The sequence below is a fragment of the Motacilla alba genome, chromosome 17 (genome assembly GCF_015832195.1).
Source record: "Motacilla alba alba isolate MOTALB_02 chromosome 17, Motacilla_alba_V1.0_pri, whole genome shotgun sequence".
In the NCBI taxonomy this organism is placed as follows: Eukaryota; Metazoa; Chordata; class Aves; order Passeriformes; family Motacillidae; genus Motacilla; species Motacilla alba.
This window is the reverse complement of record NC_052032.1, coordinates 6,498,944-6,519,435: the sequence shown is the minus strand read 5'-3', so window position 1 is coordinate 6,519,435 and position 20,492 is coordinate 6,498,944. Positions and strand designations below refer to the sequence as shown.

The 20,492-nt window shown below is 44.7% G+C and overlaps 1 protein-coding gene across 2 annotated transcripts in view; it reads right to left on the bottom strand.

Annotated features, from left to right (window-relative positions):
• Positions 1 to 20,492, bottom strand: part of ABL1 (ABL proto-oncogene 1, non-receptor tyrosine kinase) — a 76,646-nt gene that overhangs the window by 25,803 nt on the left and 30,351 nt on the right. Inside the window, exon 1 of one of the 2 annotated variants that reach the window (XM_038156064.1) lies at positions 5,787 to 6,258. The exons of the other annotated variant lie outside the window; for it this stretch is intronic. Within the exon in view, the coding sequence (XP_038011992.1) occupies positions 5,787 to 5,871 (85 nt within the window). The 5' untranslated portion in view covers positions 5,872 to 6,258. Of the gene's footprint in view, positions 1 to 5,786; positions 6,259 to 20,492 lie in introns of those variants that run through there. 2 annotated transcript variants of the gene reach the window in all.

The following is a 20,492-nucleotide window of genomic DNA, read 5'->3' as shown; positions in this document are numbered from 1 at the left end:
GAGGAGACTGTCAGCAGACTGAGGACACAAAACCATGAAGCGAGAGAAGCAGACAGGACATGTCCATCTGGGAGCCACGTACAGCCGGCTGTCAGCAGCGTTTATCCCTCTGAGCTATTCTCCAGCAAATCTGCCCAGACATTCCAGTCCTTCAGAGCAGGAATTAGACATTGCTGTTCCTACATATTGAGAGTCTTTTTCAACACACAGCTCCTTCACCTCCTACTGCTGGTTTTAACTACAATTTTACAGCACTGCTGAGATCTTCAGTGGGCCAGATTCCTCCTAATAAATCAGCCTGGCTGCTGTACCTACAGGAGGCCATCCTGGCACGGTGATGGGGCAGGAAGCGAGCGTAATTCAATCTGTTATCGCTGGGCTGTCCTTCCTTCCACACATCCACTTTGTCTTGTGCTGCATCCCAGCAAGGCTGCAATTTATTACTCTGCTCTGGATAACACCTGGGCTCCTGATAGGAGTCCTAAAGCAGCACTGTAATTCAAGTTCTCCACTAACATCAACTAAATGATGACTCTTAATTAAAGCAGCGCAGACTTTGAAATAAGACAACAGCAGCTTGTATTTTGAGGCAATAGCCATAAGAATGTCATCATTTCCTCCCTAAATTTTTTCTCGGAAGGTATTTATGCTTGCACACTAAAAGGTTTCGTAAGTGTAACTATCTCCTACTCGTTACTATTCATACAAAGCCATGAATCATTGTTAGGGGCTGAGAACTTCTCAGATATGAACAATTCTGGTCCAGATCAACGCAAGCAAATTTCCTTCACAATGTAAGGGAAGGGCTGGAAAACAGGCAGGAGCACAGAATTACACTTGGCTCCTCCAGAGCTGACTGCGAGGCAGTCCCGAGGGAAGGAGGAGACCTCCTGTCTCCCTAGAAAACAAACATCCTGTGGGCTTACAAACTGTGCTGGCATTTTTTCCACGAGGTTTGTAGAGCAAGGGAGTGCAGAACACATCTAGTAATCTCTTTGGAGGCACAGCACATGCCACCTAAACCTTCTCCTTCCCCTACATTCCCTCTACTCCCCTTTTCCCCTGGAAGAAATTATGATAAATGGCAGAATAGCAATGCAGAGTTAATACTTCCAAATGTTTCCCACTCTGAGCACATATGATGGAGCAGCTGTCTCTCTGTCTCAGTATTGTTCCTTAGTGGCCCTCCCATATTCCCTTTGGCTGATGGAATATAGATTTAAACATAAAATTAAAGAACCTGTAAAGCAGATCTTTCTGAAAAGAAGGAGGGATTCGTGTTTTATTTAAGACTCATCAGGCTCAGCCTCTCCTGTTACCCACTGCACAGACCCTTCTGCAACAATGTCAACTGCTGGTTTTCCTGCTCGTGGCTGATATTTGGAAAGTTCACCTTCTTAGAGCCGGCATGAGGATATATACCACTTTTTAAACATTGTGTATTTGTGTATTTGTGTATGAAGCAGTGCAGAAACTGATCCAGCCCCACTCCCCTGAGCTGGGCCACTCCTCCAAGAGATGATTCCATCATTTCGGGGCTTTTCATGTCATTTTTTGTTTTGTTGGTTTGTTTGTGGGTTGTTCTGCTGGGTTTTTCATCAAGTTCACTCTTACACAGACTCGTAGGTTCTACCTGAATCATTTACTGAGTTTATTCCATTTATAACCCCTCAGTGACATAGCAAACACCATCCTTCTCCAGCCAGCTAATCACAGCTGTAGATGGATGGAGTGGAACAGTGGGTATGGCAGAAATCTGAACTCTACTCCCAAATCTGCTGCTGAGTTCTGCCTGACCTTAGACAATAACGTCTGGGAGAGGAAGAGTAAAGAGAAACTAGATTCCAGTGAACATCAATGACACTTCAGTATTTCTGACAACTTCACTTTTACAGCTTTTGGTTTTGTTTCCCTCCTGAAGGAGCAGAAGTAGGAAAGTCTGCCCGATTCTGAGCCCTGGGCAGGGAAAGCACCAAGCAAGAATCATCGAGATTTACTGTTCTATTCCCTTGTTTAACTAAGCAGCCCCACAGACTGCTCAGGGAAGGACTGACAGATCTGTGGATGATCAGTTTTAGGTCTCAAACCAGTTACAACTTTTCCTGTGAAATGATAATCCTCTCCCTCACCACATCCCAGGGGAAACTGTAGCAAGCACCATCAACCAGATTTTTGAACAAATAAGAACCACTGGAACAAGCACAGCCACTAGTAAGCCAGAAATGTGGATAACAGCAAGAACTCTACTGAGTGGTGGTAGATGAGGAGCAGAAAATAGCCAACGAAGAGAGGAAACACACAAGGGAGGCAGCAGCTCCAGGTTAATGCATTTGCTCTCCCTAGCAGGGTGACCAAAGCCCTGGCTGCTGATCCCAGGGACATTGGGGCAGATGAGTCACTGTGCTGCCAGTTTAGGTCTGGCTTAATACGTGCCCAAATGCATCACAAAAATTCCTTCTCCAGGAACAGGGCAATGGGTACAGGCTGCTGCTCCTCCCCAGGCTTGTCTACTCTAGCTGTAACAAAACAAGCTAAAAGAAATAAATCAGAAAAAAAAAAAAAAAGTCAGTCTGACAGCTGGCAGGACAGGAGTCTTTTCAGTTAAAAAACAAAAGGACTTTACTAGTATCCCCAAAATGTGTTTTTTTTAAACTTCACAGAGAATGCTGACAGGCTTTAAACAAGGCTTTTGCCTTTCAGTGGTAGAGCCAAGCCCAAAAAGGCAGCAAGACTATTCCAGCCCCTATTTGGGACATGGACACATTCTGTTTTCCTGATCAGATTGGCAGCAGTACTCACTGTGCCTCTTCCCTTCTACTCTTTACCCTTTCTTGGTGTGAAGTGGGTGAGGAATTATTCACTTTGGCAAAGGCAGACAGGAGAAAGCAGATGAGAGAAATTCAAATCTGTCACATTTTAAAATAATATTTACTAGTGGGAATAGAAATGAGGGCAAAGAAATGCCCAGCTCAAACATCAATATGAAAACCCAGTCATTGTTAGAACCAGATTGAACTTATTTTTGATCAAGTTAAGAGAAGATTTCAGCTTTTCCAGGGAGCAGGACAGTCTGCCCCTGCACAGCAGCACACAGCCAGGGCCACAGCACCTGCCAGCCCTCCACACCACACACAGAGCATCTCCACACAACCCTCGTTCCTGCAAACTAACAGAGCATAAAAGCCTTTCAGAAAGGACCACCATGAAAAGAAAACCACATTTCTGATTACTTGGTCAAAGGACACGTACACCTACACACGTGCCTGACATTAAATCAGCCTTACAGCAAATCCAGACTCAGCACAATATTCTCCAAAAGTGTGTTTGAAAATACAACAGACTTGATTTTGTTACATCCCATGCTATTCATCAACCAAGAACCAAATTATTTCTGTTAACATATGAGTACAAAAATAAGGAATTAAGTAAAATTTCCTCTATCCTCCTGGCTGAAACTGGTTTTCCAAGCACCTAATGGACCTTTCAGCCTTTAAGCAGTTATGTTTAAGGTTTCCCAATCTATTACAGTAAAGGAACTTTCACCTTTCCATACAACTAAAATAATAGCAGAGTTAAACCCTCCAATGATATCACCATCCTCACAGAGGCCGAGGGATGTGCATGGAAGTGGACTGGCCATCACAGGCTGTTCACAGGGATCCAGGAACAATGATCCAGAGTTTCTGACCCTTGACATAACCCTGCCCCCTTCTCATGATCTGCCAAGCTTAAAATAACAAATCCATATGTAAAAACTTGTTACATTCTTAAGGACAACACAAGCAAATGGATTTCACTTGGGCTCTTAGAATTCAGGAGTTTGGGACAAGCCACCACCATTCTTTTGGAGGAGTCCTCAACAATGATTTCAGCCTCGTAGTAATGTTTATAAGAAAGCTGCCCAGGAAGACATTCAGCTTTAGAAAGGAGTAACAGAAAATCCTGCTTTTTAAAACTTCTTTTTCCTCAGATGAGTATCTCATCCTGTCTCCAGGAGTGCCCCAATCAATTATGGGGGTTCTGGGCTGTCTATGTCCACATTAAAGTTGCAGTTGCCACATTTGTACACCTTTAACATCAGCTCTGACACTGGTTTTGGGTTTGCCCCGTGCTGAACTGAGAAGTGAGACTGAGCTACCTTGAGATCGAGTAAAAGTCGTTTTAACATGCATTTCCCATTCCATCATAAAAAACAAATACACAACCACAGTCTCAGGGAAGCAGAAGGTGGAAATACTACAATATTAATTGTGTCCAATGTTCCTAACTCATACTGCCCATGCAGCCAAGTCAAACTCTGCTCTAATCCTATTATGAAACTGCATTGCAAATTGGGGAGGGGGGAGTGGTTGTAAGGAACACAAAAGAGAAAACTTGCAAAAAGAGTCAGGGCAACACCCTTCAGCATTCATCTCTGCAGAGGGAAATGAGGCCCCAGATGCTCTGCCTGCTCTCCCAGGGCTGTGTTGAAAGATCCAGCAGCACAGACAGGGGGCCCAGCACAGCTTGGGGCTCCTTCTCCACACACACCCTGAGCAATACCAGAGGCAGGGGACACAGACAGAGGCTTTGTATACTTGAAAGATTGCAGAAGAATTCAGTCACATAAAAACATCAAAATTATTCATGCATCTGCCCACCACTTGGTTTCTGAAACTTTAAATAAGCAGAAAAAGTCCTCTGGACACTGTTCTTTGATTTTAGAGAACAGAAAATTCCTCCGAGTCACTGAACGTATCCAATAAATACAGACTCTTGATCCAAAACTTCTTCAAGTGAGCTTGCCTCGAGCAGCCATTTGTAGATTTTGAGATTCCTAACCTATGAATTTCCGAGGGCCGTTTCTGCACTGAATATTTGAGAGTTGAGCAACAGCGACTTGCGATAGGCCCCTGGAAATCAGCTGCTGCCTTCCGTGCCTCTGATTTGATGAGTTAGCACGGTCCTCCTGGCAGGAGGATTATTTTTACTGAAACAACATCCAGCAACACAAAAGAAGTTGAAGGAGCCTGGACCTGTGGGATGGACAGAGCCCTGGGAGTGCAGCGAGGAGCTGAACGGAGGGACCACAAGGCTGTTCCAGGCAGGGTGTGAAGCCACGTCAGTGTGAAAATCTTGCTTGAGGTCACACCAAGCAAGACCTCAGCCCAAAGTCCCCCCTGCCCAGCACGGTGCCTCTGTCGCCCAAGCTTTCCATCCAAACCAGCTGAGTCCATATGTTTAACATGTTTAAGTAACCACGGGTGTGACTCAAAACTCACTTTTTAAAAGCAAACATGCAAGAAAATTCAGTTAAATTAATGCCTGTGGAAAGCACACTAAGAAGGGGGATAACCAACATCGACCAATGCATTACGTATTAACGCATGCTGAAAATATTTTACCGATGGACTCATCTAAATTTTCTTCTTGAGTATGGCGCTGGGTTTTTTAACGTCCAAAATAAGGAAGATTTCCCCCCCCGCCCCTTCGGGAAAAAAAAAATAATAAAGCTGAGGCCTGAAGATAGGGATTTGTTTATGGGCTCGGCAATAAGATCACTTGACATTTTACAACCATAAATGGTAGAGCCGCGCTCCCTCTGTAACTGCATTAATGAAAGGCACCTGGGTCCGCACGCCGCCGACACCGCTGGGATCTTCAGCCCCGCACGGGAAAGCCCAGCCTGACCGCGGCCAGCTCCAAACATCCCCCCAAAGCTGGCCCCAGCTGGCAACCGAGGCGTAAAACTCTGTCCGGATGGTGGGATCGGGATGTGCCCCCCGGGAGCCCCCGCGGGTACTCACCTTCCAGGTAGCAGCTGGAGGAGGAGGAAAGCCCCTTCTTCGATTTGCAACCCACCAATTTCAAGCAAATCTCCAACATTTTCATTTGTTAGAGTTTGGCTTCGGCTGTCTGTTTTCCCTTCCCCCCCTCCTTCAGCTCTTCTATGTGGAATTATCCGTTAGAAGTCTTAAAAAAAAAAAAAAAAGTTTAAAAAAATCCGGTAAAAGTCGAAAAAAAAGTCTAAAACAACATATCCAGGAGAAGCCTAAAACAAAATATCCAGGAAAATTCGACGAAATCCAGCGCTCCGAAAAGCATTACAAGGGCGAGCCCGAGAGGCGGAAAATGCAGGGGCCCCGCACCTCCTCTCCCGGGGAGTTAACTCCAGCCATCTTCCCTCCTTCCCAACTCTTTTGGCGGGAGAGAGAGGAAGGGAGGCGGGGAATGGGGAGGGGAAGAATGAAAGAAAAAAAAAAAAAGAATAAAAGCAGTAAGAAGAAAAAAAAAAAAAAAAAAAGCGAAGCCAACGAAGTTGGGCAGAGTCAGCGGTGCCGGCCGTGCGCGGCAGCCGCCGGGCGCTGCTGGGGCTCTGCTGCCAACAAAGGGCCCCTCACTCCGCCGCCGCCGGCCTCCATGACATCAGGCGGCCAGCAACGCCCTCGCTGCTTAACCTCCTCCTGCCTGCGCCTCTCCCGGCGCCGAGGAGGCCGAGGGGGAAACCAACCAGGTTTGGGAAAGCGGAGGAAAGGCGGGATGCTGGCGCTCCGTGCCCGGGGAGCCGCTCGGCAGAGCCCGTGAAGGGGCTGCTCCAACGCCGCGCCCGCAGCGGCGACAGGCGAGCCCGGAGCCATGCCCGGAGCCATGCCGTTCGTAACCCGGCACAGAAACGCGGGGAGCCGCAGCTCCTGCCCGGGGATCCTGTCCCGGCGTCTCTGCGCTCATGACAGGCACAGGGATGCGGTTACAGCTGCTGCTCCTCCGGCACAAGAGCACAAAAGTTTGCACTCTCACACTACCTACTATTCTTTTTCCCTGCATGTTTCTCAAGGCTACACATCAATTAATGCTTATGTATTTTTTATAGATTGTTTTCTGGCATTATTGTGCGTGTCCCATTTAAACAAACAACATTTTTGTTATATATCTACCTACCTATCTCTGTCTCTAAAGGAGATAGCATATTGGGCATGTGTACAACTGCCTTATTTCCAGACAAAAGTCCCTCTTCACCTCTCAAAGCTTGGGGTGTCTTTGCTGCTTGGAGCAAGAAGTGCTCAAGGATGCAGAGTTCATCAGGGGGGCAAAAATTAGAGCTTGGGGAAACAGCCTGGGAAGCTGATCCCAGCACAAAGCACCCCACAACGTGTGAAGCCCTTGGTGTGTCACACACAGAGTCAACAGAGCCGCAAATCTTCATTTTTGTCCCTGAAAACTTGCCTTCACATCTGTCAGTTTATTTTGGCAAAGTTTCTGACTAGTGCTTGTGCTCTTTTGCCCTCCAACGTTTTCAAACATTGAATACTTTAGGGGAAACTCTGCATGCTTCCAGCATCTGAGGTCTGTGCCTCCGAAACAGCAAACATTGCTCAGACTCTTTAAACGTTATTTTACAGCATCACTTTGCCTCGGTCTTCTGATCCATAGGGTAAAAACATGAAAGACAGCTGGGAAAAAAAAATCCTTGATCTCTCAACCCATACTGAACTGCAATAAGAGCATTTGCTTTTTTGTTGTGTTTTGTTTTGTTTTTTTAAATACCACAAGTCACATTTCTAGTAAAGAAATAACAGTAAAGACAGTGTGATGTTCACAGTGCTTGCACCTTTTTCTCAGAATACATGAACATGGATATTCCCATTTAATACACCAGAAAGCAGGTAGAGAACTTCAACATTTCCTCAATTCAGACATTTCAGCAAAGAGCTGAGGCTCCCATCCCCATGGAGATTGGGAAAACAACAACACAGTTCTTCCCATTCTATCCCATCCTCCCTCCACTTCTGGAGAACTTCTATTTTATGGAAGCACCAGAGTTTAAGAGAAACCAGCACCTATCTACTTGTTCCTTGCCTGCCTAACAGGGAACTTGTGTGCAACTGCACTGGAGGAGTGGGAAGAAAAAAAAAAAAAACCAAACAGAAAAAAAAAAAAAAAAAAAAAAAGAGGAGTTAAACACAGATTTGGAGGAGAAAGGTTACATAAATCACAGGAGGAGCTCAGTCCTCACGTGTTTCAGCCCAGTGTCATGTTTAGGGTACTGGGATGAAATGAGGTTTTAAGAGCAGACCAAGCATCCTGCACGCAACTTCTTTTCCATGAGACGAGCATCCCCATCCCTATCCCGCTTCTCCTGCAGCTGTAGGAACTCGGAATCCCCAACGCATTCCCTGCAGTACAAAAGCTGCCCCCCACGAACACCACCCAGCCATTACAATTAAGGTTAATACAATGAGTGCCAGCAGAATTAATGCGGATTACATTTCTGATGAACTCCTGGGGTTCCTATTCCTGAAGAAGAATGCCTCATCTCAAATTAAATTAACCCACTTGGAGAAGAACCTTACTGTAGGAGAAACACATCCACTTGGGGAGTTAAACACAAAGAGCTATCCGGGATAACTTCCTCTGTAGATAAACAAATTAATTCCCTTTATGCTTCCAGGCAGACACGCTTGTGTGGTCCCTGTGCTACAAACATCATCCTTCAACATTTCCTCTTTTGTGTCATGGCAAACTGGGCTGTAAATACTTTGAGCAAACACCCTCTGCCATTCCTGAATGCCATGAAATTAACTGCTGATACAGAAATAAAAGCCATACTGGTAGTGTCACACAACCTCTGCCGCTCTTACTGCTGTCAGCTATAAATCCCTCTCACATTTGTTTGTCATACACATCTTAAACAAGATCAGTCATGAAACGTGTGCAGATTTCTGGACTTCAGTGACTGATGCAGCCTTCAACTCAGGCTCTCTGCTGCAGAATGGCAAAACAATTTGGTTGGGAGCAGGCTCAGAAGGTCTCCAGTTCCAGCTCCTGCTCAGAGGGAGGCTATCTCCCTACATCAGGATTTTCCAGGCTCCATGCAGCTAAACTTTAAAGGGGTCTTCTGGCGGTTAAACACTTTTTATCCTCTCATACCCACCCAGCTTTGCCTCCTTGCAAGTTTTAAGTGTTGCTTCTCCTCCTTTTGCTGTGCACCTCTGAGAAGAGTCTTTCCAGCCACCAGTGGGGAGGTTATGAAAGCTCTGGGACCCCTTCCACCCCCTCTCTCCCTCGGTCCTGGGGGGCAGTGCTGGCTCCAGCCCCCGCCAGGCTCCCTCCAGGGTCTCAGCATCTGCTACAGGGGAAGGAGCTCCAGATGTGGCTTCACAAGAGCCAAAAAGAGGGAAATAATCACTTCCTTCGACCTGCTGGCTCTGCTCTCATTAATGCAATCCAGTATCCATTAGCCTTTATTGTTCATGCTCCTACAAGAGCACAAACCTATTTAGCCAACAGCCTTTGTGTTTGAGCTGCTCCGAGCAGGCAGATATTTATTCTTTGCATTCCTAACGCTGCCCAGAATTTGAGGACAGATTTTTATCCAAAAGAGAATGATCACACACACACATGACAGCAGCAGCAAAAAGACTGGACTCCATGAACAGAAAGTGAGTTTTGGCATGATCTCACGTGTTAGCAGCTGGAGTGAATTTTGTTGCGATACTGTTAGAAACAGCTTGAGTGTTTGTCACCATTTAAAATCTGAGCTTAATTTTGTTTTTAAATCCTCTTCTGAAACATGGAAAGTTAACAGAGTTTCAAGTCCCAAAGTCTTGACATTTTTTGATAGGCACATTCAGCTGATTAGGATGGGAAAAGTCACTTGAAATAGAAGTATCTCAAACAAGTGGTTAAAGCAGAGGAGTAAACAAGTGTGCCAGAAAAAGAGCAAATTCTTGCTTACATTTAAAGTTACCTGTGCCTTATCTTTCTCTTCTATAAATGCAGTTGAGAATTTCCCCACGATAAAGACTCAGTGCCAGCTGTAAAAGAGTTTGTCTCTGGAGCAACAAAATGTCGAATCACATAATTTATGAGATGCATTTTTCTTCCTAAGTGGTAAGATTACATGTGATTTGGCACATTCAGAGGTCACTGTCTTTAGGATTAAAAATACACGGGTGCCACAGAACACTCCCATGCTACACAGCTCTCTTCTGATGGCATTTTTCACATAGTGGAATAACACATCCTAACACCATTACCTGATAAAAAATGTGTGTGTGTGTGTGTATGTGTACATGCAAATCATCAAATGGCTGATGTTGAAATCCATGAATGACCACAGCATGTGCTACAGATGGAGCTGTAACAAAGCTGGGCTTTGATCCGACAGCAAATGCAGCACTGCCTGTTTTCCTGGGGGTTAGTCCTGCTCAGTCTGACAGGTTCCAGCTTTCCTTTGGGTTTTTCAGATCCTCCACTGTTAAACAACTTCATCCACTCCACTCTTAGACACAAAGTGCTAAACGTTTGGGAAGACAGTGCTATCTATCAGACTGAGAGGACCAGCAGCTTTCAAATCCTGGCTACTCAACTCTACCTTCTTGGCACGTGCAGCACAAAAAGTCTGGTGGAGTCTTGTAGAGCTGTTTGCAGTGAACACAACAACTTCAGTGAGTCGAGCACGTTGAGTCACGAGAGCTTTGTTATGGTAGACAAATTCCTTTTGCCAAAGAAAGCACGGCAGAAAGTGAGCCCAAGGCTGGCAGGGTTAGAGGTGAGTGCACATCCCACACCCAGCCACCTCAGATTTAAACAGCTGTCTCATGAGTGGATCACCTCTTAGTCTCAAGTGATTGTTCAGACACCTTGTAGCTCCTCCAAGGGACAAGTGAAAACAAGTCTGCAAGAACTCCAAGGTTCTTCACTCTCTTGGCTATGACAGCACTACACAAGAAGGCAATGACATTTGGCATTTATTTCTAATATCTGCCAGGTAATGAGGAGAGGGTGAGAAAAGTCCTTGTTGGTGTTTTCACACAGAATGTGCTCTGCATCAGCCTGGTAAGATCTCCAAGTGAGATTCTCCACAGGAGAAAGCCCAGGCAACCAGAATCCTGAGGGATCTACAACTACCACTTATTTGGTGAGCTCTAGGAATACCACTGGCATTAGGAATGCACACCCAGATAAACAGGGCTCAAGTGGTTTTACCACTCTGCCCAGATGAGCCTTTGTGCCAGAGATGTGTGTAAATGCCAGCCTTTCTCCACCACTGCCTTAACTCAGAACCACTCCACCAGTGCTTCCAGATTTTTATGTAGAAACCTCTGTCTCTCCTTTTCCCATTCACACACAAAACATTTTTACAGACCACTGTTCTACCTTCCTGTTTAAGCTCTTCTCAAGATCCAGCTGACATGTTTACAACAGCTAGTTAAAACAGCATGTTAAAAACAAAAGCCTCCTGCTACTACTCTGACCATTCCACAATAGGTATTATTGTAAATAAAATAAAAAACCCCACAAATAAAGGCAAGTTAACACCTGAGGGCAAAGAGTGTTTTTCTTTCTTCAGTCACCATCCAGCACGGCTGGAATAGCCCTGCAAGAGCACAAAGAGGCAACTGCACGTACAGGGAGATATTAAACACTTCTGGTACCTGGACTTACTAAGCCCCACTCAAAAAACCAAGAAAAGCCAGGTTACAAAAAGCCCACTGTACACATCAACAGAAAAGCCAAGGATTTTGCAATAAAGCATGTGCATTTGTTGGTTTTTCTCCTTGATTTAACAGATGTTTGTTATTTGCAATTTTCATGAGTGAAGGAGGTGCCTGGGAAGTGGTGGGATTTCAGAGATGGAATGTTCAACTATTTGAAATTCCTTTCAAGCAACAGAGCAGAATCTTTATTTTTTTAAGGTAGTAACAAGGCAGAAGGTACTACTAAATTCCTGCAATGGTGATATGTATTCACTGTACTCATGTAAAAACACAAGACGGGTCATGAGCTCCGCAGGGAATTGCTTGGAGTATTATCATTTGAAGCTTGCAAGGTTAAATTCAAGTCCAAAGGGGCTCATCACCCATCACTGAAAAAGTTTTGGGCCTCTTCCACTGAACACTTTATGAAACATCTGCAGGAAAAGGAGGAGAGAAAAAAAAAAAAAAGAAAGAAACCAAAGAAACTTCTTGCACTTTTCAGATCTGAAAAAAAATAGTAGTGTACCTTAAAGACACAAAAATGGCACAAATTCCTACTGACTATTAATGACTGAACTTCCATTGTCCAGGCAGTTTATTAAGGTTGCGAAAGAGGGAGCAGGGACTGGAAGTTCCTGTGCATTAGGTAGAATTCCAGCAGTTTAGGGATCCTGCTGAAGTTCAGTATTTTCTGCCAGCCCAGGGAAGGGAGGAATCACAGACAGCCAGGACGCAATCAGAAAACATACATGCTTGGAAAGGACCAGCAAACAAATTTTAGAGAAATATCTCTGCCAAATACTGACTCAGATCATGAGTGGGAGCATTTCCGTATTTCTTTTAAATGAAAAGGCAAGGAAAGGCAGATGAGAAAGTAAAGGTAAGAGAAGAGGTTAAAAGGGGAGCTCAGAACTGATGACTTTGAGGGCTTTTCTTGGCTAAGTCCGAGCAAGTCTGCAGGTAGAGCCAGAGGGACCAGGAACAGGGGTTAGTCCTGGCAGTAACTAAGTGGTTAATTTCTTCCATTCAAGAGCTGAAAAATCTGCCAAAGCAGAAGAGCAGGCCTCGGAGATCAAATTACACATGAGGAGGGGGTGGAAGGGGAGAAGAAGAAAAGAAAACAAGTATTACTGAACCACTGCCGCATGAGACCCAGCGGGGATTAGGAGAACATGGAGGAGGAGAGGTTTCTCCAGGGCTGGCTGTAAACACAAACCCAATCCATGCCTGCACCTCGCCATTCCCTGCGGGAACACCGACCTGTCCTGAGCCCCTGAGCCCCGGCCAGCGTGGAAAACCTTCTGTGCATCAGCTGTGGAATTCCAGGGATGGGACCAGCTGGACCTCCTTTCTCCCTCTGGCTCTCCCCACCCAGGCCAAGCGGTTGTGCTGCATTTTCTCTCCCAGCTGCAGGGTTTAGGCTGGGGACACATCTATGGATGTGTCCTGCTGCTGCCCCAGGTGTGGGAATCACCAAAGGACTTGAAAAGCAAAGGGATAAAAGCCACGTGGAGTAAATAATGATGCACAAATAAACAAATAATCCGTCAAACCGAGGAGCAATTCAATTCCTTTGCCTTGAAGCTGATCACACAAAGGAGGTGTTGCAGCAGCGTTGACATTTTCACAGCCATTTCAGGGCAGGTGAAGGTTCCCTTCCCAGCCACACATCATTTCTGTACTCACTCACCTAAGCTATCTCAGCACTGAATTCAGCAAAGATTATCCCAATTTACTGAAATGCAGAAAATTTCAAGTAACACACAAGCACAGACACAAGAGAATGGGATAAATTTGATTGCAGAGATAATTTTTCTCTAGGGAGCTAATCCTTGACAGTAAGTGCCTTTGAACACTATCAACATCAATGGGCAGAAACCTTTACAACATACAGATATTTTGACAATGAAATGAGTGTGCTTTTTTTCCTCTTCTTGTAAATGAATGTTTTTTAAAAACCAAGAAAAAAACCCCTCAAAAACCCAACCCAAAGCCCCAAACTCCAATGCCTTCTGCTCAAGAATTCCAGACGTCACTAATTCATCCACAGGGGAATACATATTATTTTGAGAAAGTAGTAGAAGCCCTTTGTAACTATTGAAATAAAAAAGCATCCATATAAGCATAAACCCCACTATATAAAGCCATCTACAGTCACTTGATTTGAATTACTCTACTTATCCACCCTCAGGATCTACTCTCAGCCTCCCTTAGATGTGCAGGTAAGTGCCTGGTGCTCCGTAGCACTAATTGCTTATTATTCCCAGTGTAAGAAAGTAAATATATGCTCCCAGAAAGGAAAAGCTTCCAGTTAATTAGAACTGCCTGCAGCAATGGTTCCCTCCAAACAGTTCAGCATTTTATTTTGTTGTCAGGACACAATATAAGAAGTTTTAAGAGGCCTGCTGGGACTATGACGTAAAGGCAGGACCAGTATTTTTTCCTGTGAAGGCTGGGGCCGACAGGAAGAAACTTCAGACAGAAATAAGCTCCTTCACCAGGAGGAAAGGCAAAATCAAAATGTATATTTACACCTCTGTCCTGGTCCAACTGGAGCAAGGATGCAGGAAAAGGGTCTCTCATTGACTCATGCACTGCTGAGCACAGATGGATGCAGTTCAAGTGCTAAACTCTCCCAAAGGCTGAACACTCTTTTCCAATTCCTAAACATAAAAACACACTGAAAGAAGCATTTTAATTTGGATTTTTACGAAAAAGCTAGGGAACGTTGTCTCTGGGTTGCACCATTAAGACAAAGCAAAAGACTGATGCTGATTCATAAGGGGAAAAAGTTATTAAGCTAAGCTCTTTCAGGATTAGTTTTTTTGTACGCTTAATCATGCTTGTCTTATCTGAATATAGATTTAGAAAATGGCACGAGACTGTGCAATACCTCTGCATGTTTTCTGCCTTTCCAGGCACAAGTGAAAAGATAAAGGAAGGTGTAAAAAATAAATCAGAGCTACTGATCTCCAGTAACCTCAAAAGTTCCTTTCTAGTCACTCCCTCTTTACCTGCCCATCATTAATCAGAGCTATTCCCAGAGCAGATATGTTACATGTGGTCTGAGCTGGTTCTGTCTGCTCACATACCAGACAGAAAACTGGGAGAAGTGCCAAGTATCAAGGAGTAACAGCCACTGGCACCCTCCAAGCCATCCCACCCTGCTCCAAGGGTGAGCTAGACACTTCTGTCATGTCAGGCTCAGCTGAGTCACCTCACTGTTCAGGGAGAGAAGAGGATCTTGAGGATGTGCACAAATATTTAAACAAACAAACACAAAACTAAAATACCTGCGACTGCTCTGAAAAGTTGCACAATGGAGCAGCAGGGCAGGAAGCAGGAAAGTGTTACAGACAAACACTGAGATGAGCAGGGAAGAAATCCTGCTGACATGGAGTGAGGGTCTTCAGCCAATTAACCCCATCTAAACACAGAGTGCCTTGATCCCACCTTTCCCATCTTCTCCCTCTTGCTGGCACTGGTGCTCACCAAGCATGTGGTGACCCAGTTCAAGAATGTCAAGAGTCTCGTCAGTGTATGTTCACACAAATAACAGTGCTGGCATCACGAGGGGGCCAGCAAAGCTGTTCCTTAATTCAGAATACTGAGTAAACCATCTGTATTGACAAGCTGTATAAACAGCTTAATCTTACCAACCCTTCCTACTGAGACGGCTACAAACAAATCCCAAAGAAATAAATATATGAATATAGAACTGGACCAGCTATAGATGGAGTTCATCAATCATTCAGAGACCCTCAAACAGACCACGGTTATTCCGTGCTGGGAGACGTGCTTCCACCTGAAATGGAAGTACTTCATCCAGCCTCGAGTAACTGGCTGCACTCCAGTCTGGATCAGGGAATGCAATGCCTCAAATTCCTAGAGAGCTGACAGATACCCAGATATGCAGCAGAGCTGCAATACAGACAGCGGTCCCAGAAAACACAGCTTGGTGAGAAACCTTCTGGAGTAAGAATTTCCTCTGCAGCTCCACTCTAAGCCTCTCCTGATTCTGGGGTTGCTCCATGAAGTTCCAGAGAGGAGATACCACAACTCTGTAATTTAATTCACAGCTTTTCCTATTTCTCATTGATTGCCAGTCCATAGTGAGGTCTCATGCCAGTGATATCCAAGTTCCTCTGCCTGCCCAGCCAAGTTAGAGATGTTAAATTCAGTTACTACAAGAATAAAGACTAAAAAATAGAGAGCCTAGAACATCAGAGAAGGACGGTTCTGGCATGAACTGACATCAGGTGGGAACACCCAGAGCAAAAATCAGTGAAGTGGTTTTTGTTAGGCCACACATCCTGATTTCCTCCCTTCCTTGGTTCAGCTCAGTCTTTGCACGTCCAGCGTGACCAGAGGATTTTCAGATGGTGAAAGAGCTGCTGTGTTCTCCTAATCCCTCCCCCACACACGTACTGCAGCCAGGGTGCCAGGAGAACCCATTGTAAAACTAATCTCAAAGTAGAGGAACGTTCATAGAAAGAATTAGGACTAGAAATCTGCAGCAGCTCTGGGGTCAAGGGGGATGAAGCAAGGATGGCTGCATGGACAGTAGAGGATGTTGAGGAGGTGACACAAAAGGACTTTAAGCCATGTAACACACCGTTTATAAAATGGAAAAACCCCACAGACCATGTGATCTCTCATTTTTTAATTCTACCTGAAGTGTTCGTAGAGGACATCACAAGGTCACTGGGAGGATTAGCAGGTTATTGTTTTGGAAAGACCTGATGATAGCTTGGCTCACTTCTGCTTACACTGTCAACCCCTCAAGCAGGGCCTGGATTTTAAGAAACAAAAATAATTTTAGGGAAAAATAAATAAGGGAAAATAAGGGAAAATTAAATATTTATAGAGAATAAAATAAGGGAAAATTAACTATTCTGCTTCATCATATGAATTGACATGCCATAATTTTATTTCCAACTCTTCGTTAGATTTCTCCAATCACTGTGGATAAACTACCTGACTTGGCATCTCCATTTTTCTTTCCTAAATAGAACTACTACAAACCTTCAAACTACAGATCAGGACCCACTGCTAGGAGGTACTACACGAATAGGAAACATTCAGTAACACACCCAACACACCAGCTCCCAGCTTAGAAACCACACTTCTCATGGACTTCAAGGGCACTCACATTCTTTCCATCAAGTGGGGCTGCCTCTCGTGGCTGTGGCACAGGGCAGGATTTTAAGACTCCTGAATTCAAATCTGAGGGAGGCTTTTCCCAGCTCACTCAGGGTGTGCTCAGTATCACCAATACACCCTGCACCACCTGTGAAATGTCTGCACATGCAGAAATTCTAAGAGACACGAAAAGGAGATAGTTCCAAGCACAACAGACAATTTTTTTCTCCCTTTGCACACAGAAACACTTTGTTTGCATCCAAAAGAAAGGAGGTTTTCATGTGTTGGAGCACCAAGAAGCATATCCTGGGAGGAAAACCAGGTATCCCTGATGAAAAGCTGTTCCACAGAAAAGTGCTGGGACTCCCTGGGGTCTCTTAGCACAGACAGAGGAGTAACAGAAGCTCAGGGAGCTCGACAGCCTGAGGACAGAAGTGCTCCAAACCACTTCAGTCTTGAAAGCCTGAGGAGTCAACATCATATTAATTGGAAAATACAAAGGCTTCCACAAATGACTGTGAACACTGATTACTGCCCTTTTCTGAATCCACTCTCTTCAAGCTTCTTGTAATATCATAAGAAAAAGCAAACATGAACAGCAATGAGGAACAGCCTATTCTGAAACCACTTCCAGGAACAGGGATTGTTTAAACAAAATACATTAAGTGAAACCATATGTATTAAGGGTCAAACGCCATCTGAGGCTGAATGTGCAGAAATAGCCATTTTACAAAATTTGGGCAATTCTCCCTTTGTTGCTTTTGTTTTTAACATGAATAATCAGGGTGTTGGAGGTGTTACCAAGGGGGCAAAGCCTTGGAGGAAGGAATTTAACTCCGCAGCTCCCAAGCTGATGGTGCCAAGAAAATATTCCTGTTAATCCTGGTGCTACCCTCTCCCAGCGTGCTGGGAGGAAGGTTTGCTCGATCCCATGGACAGAGCATCCTCTCCCCAAGCAGGGAGGGGTCCAGGGCAGGGGTCTGCCCCTGGATTGCTCCCCACAGGAGGGTCCCCATGCTGCTGCCAGACGGTCATTTGATCTGAATCACAAGGGATGCTGCTTTCACAAGACTTGCTGGCAAAACAGGGGTGACAGAAGAGGCTCAGAGAAGGAAAAATAAGGCAATTTAAAGCTGCAGAGCCATGAAAGATGTGTTTTAAATCATTTCAGCACGGAGTACTAGTGCTGGAACTCAGGGGGATTCATAGATGGTTGACCATTGCTAAGGATAAATACTAAGCTAAAATATTCAACATTTATGTGGAGCCTATGAATGGGCATCTTGTATGAGACTGACACATTATACTGTTTCAAATACATGTTGATCCTTTCCCACCCTAAATCCATCCAACTTATCTGAAACTTAACTTTAATCAGAGCAGCGGGGGAACCTCAGTGCCTCAAAGCAAAAGGAACAGAGCAGATCTTGGGCACTAAGCTCCTCCAAAGCAAAGGGAATGGAACAAATCTTGGACACTAAGCTCCTCAAGTATTTATTTAGTAGAAAGTGTGGACTGGTATCACTATACAAAGGGGTAAAGTGCCACGGAGGAAAACCTGCCCTCAAAGATCTTGCTCATTACAACAACTACATCTGAGTATGGTCTTAGTCACCTGCTGTGGATTTGATAACATCCAATTAACTGCAGAAATATTTCCGTATTCATCACTAGTGAAGTCAGACTGCAATCAAATGTTGCAGCTGCAAAGGCTAAAGCTCATTAATCATTTTTTCTGGAAACCAAGAAGGATGATGATGGAAGGGAAAACTACAATTCACTTGTTTTCAACAAAACTGCCGACAAAAAGGCCAAAAGAATACCAATTTCTAATTTTTTTTAAATTAATATTTACATGCTAGCATGTTAATGCCTGTCAGCTCTTTAAGTGGACAAGTATTTAATCCATCCAACATAAATGTATATGCCAGTAATCAGAAGGCAAATTGCACAGCTATGATGTAATGAAATAGCTTTGCTTTATGGGAATGAGGTGACAGGTTTGAAATATGGCTTTAGGTGTAAAAAAAAAAAAAAAAATTGATTTTTCACAGAAGCCACAAAACTGTAATGCAATTACTTGCCTAAGTCTAAAATTTTACAGAAATTTAAATTCAACTTTAAAGATATAAATGAGTCATCAATTTGCATTAGGATGGCTGGGGACCATATCACTCTTCAATCAACATGAACTAATGAAGCTTTCCTGGTCTGAATAAAACAGCTAAACTGAAGTGCTGAGGTGCATACACATCACAGTCACAAAATGCTTTTATCTTCTTGATAATAAAGTGTCAGAATAGCTCTGAGGGAGCCCAGGGACCAAGCTACCCCTGCTCAAAAAAACCCAAATGAGTGGGAAAGGCCATGTTTTCTCGTTTCTCTTCATTCTTGGCTCTCCAGAAACTCGTTCTTTTATTTACAGAAAAGTCATTCTGGAGGTTCATCTTACCTGTAAAGGGGTGGCTCGCTTTGATGCTCTTACCTGCTCAGATAAACCAATGAAAATCAGCACCTCAAGTTACTCAGTCCTAGCAGGCAAAGAGCCTGCCTGGAGGGGAGATTTTTCAGGATTTTTTGCTGTGCTCTACCAGCTCTGCTGGGAGGAACAGCATCATTCTGCTCTTCTGGTAGATGAGGAAAACGGGCTCTCAGTTCTGAAGCAGAACCAATAGGAAATATATGAGCACAAGACATTGTCCTTGACTTCACTGCTAGGCCACTTTCCCTCTTTTTTTGTACTTTTTCCCTCCAGAAACAGCCCATAAAGATGAATTTATCTGTGGGTTTGAGGCACCCAAACACTACAGGGGTTCACATCCCTGAAAGCTTTCAAATGAAACAACCAACACACCAACAGTACCACGACAGACCTTGGCCATTTCATCTAGGACAGGAACTGAAAGCATTTGAAGGAGAGTACACCTCTGAAATGTCCTGCTGTGGATCACTGCTGGGTTTGGAGGAAGGAGGGATCCCATACCCACTGTGTCTAGCTGTGGGTGGACACAAAGAGAAAGAGCAGCATGCACTGACAAGCAAACCTCCCCGTGGTGGTGGCATGGACCAGCGAGGACCTGGGCACATCCTTACAAGCCACACTGGGCTCTGTGACACGACCTGGGGCATCTCCTGGGCCAGATGAGCTGGGCCAAGAGCGATCCCAACCCAGCTGCACTGCAGCAGCACACAGCTCGTAATGCTGTGGAAACCATCCCAAATCTGAAGGCGGTTTAACGTTAAGGAAAAGGAGGAATGGGGGCCAAACCAAGAGGCTGCCCCCACCTTCCTTCCTGTCCATCCCCATAAGTTATTCATTAACATACCAAAATGCACATATCAATGAAGAATTCATGGAGATTCTCTGAATACCAGATTACTGAGCATAATGACAAGGAGAACTTGCTTAACACCCTCTTCCAGTTCCCCACCCTGTCCCGGGTGGATCGCTCATAAAGCTCCACTTGTATTTTACAGCAGCAAAATCCTCCCTGAACCCCTTCCTCACCAATGCCTCTGATGAGTGCAGACCATCTCTAAACAGAGCAGCAGCCACAAATGCTGTGTCTTTAAATCCATCCCCATTTCATTTTCCAAGTTTCTGTTTGAGCCGTTACAGCTCCCTCAGGACTCCACTGACTCACTGCATTTTCTGGATGACGCAAGCATGCTCCTCTGCACAGCTTCAAAACAGGCTCCAAACATTTCCAGGCAGAAAGTGGCCACCAAAGAACCATGGAAATTAGGTGTTTTTACTGAGCAGGCATCACCCCATGAAGCAGGGGGCAAACTTCAGTTCCTATCCTTATTGCGAACAGATTAATCACTGGCACCACTTCTTCCCAGGAATACTTCTAGGAAAGCTTAAGTTTCCACTCTGAATTCTGTGGA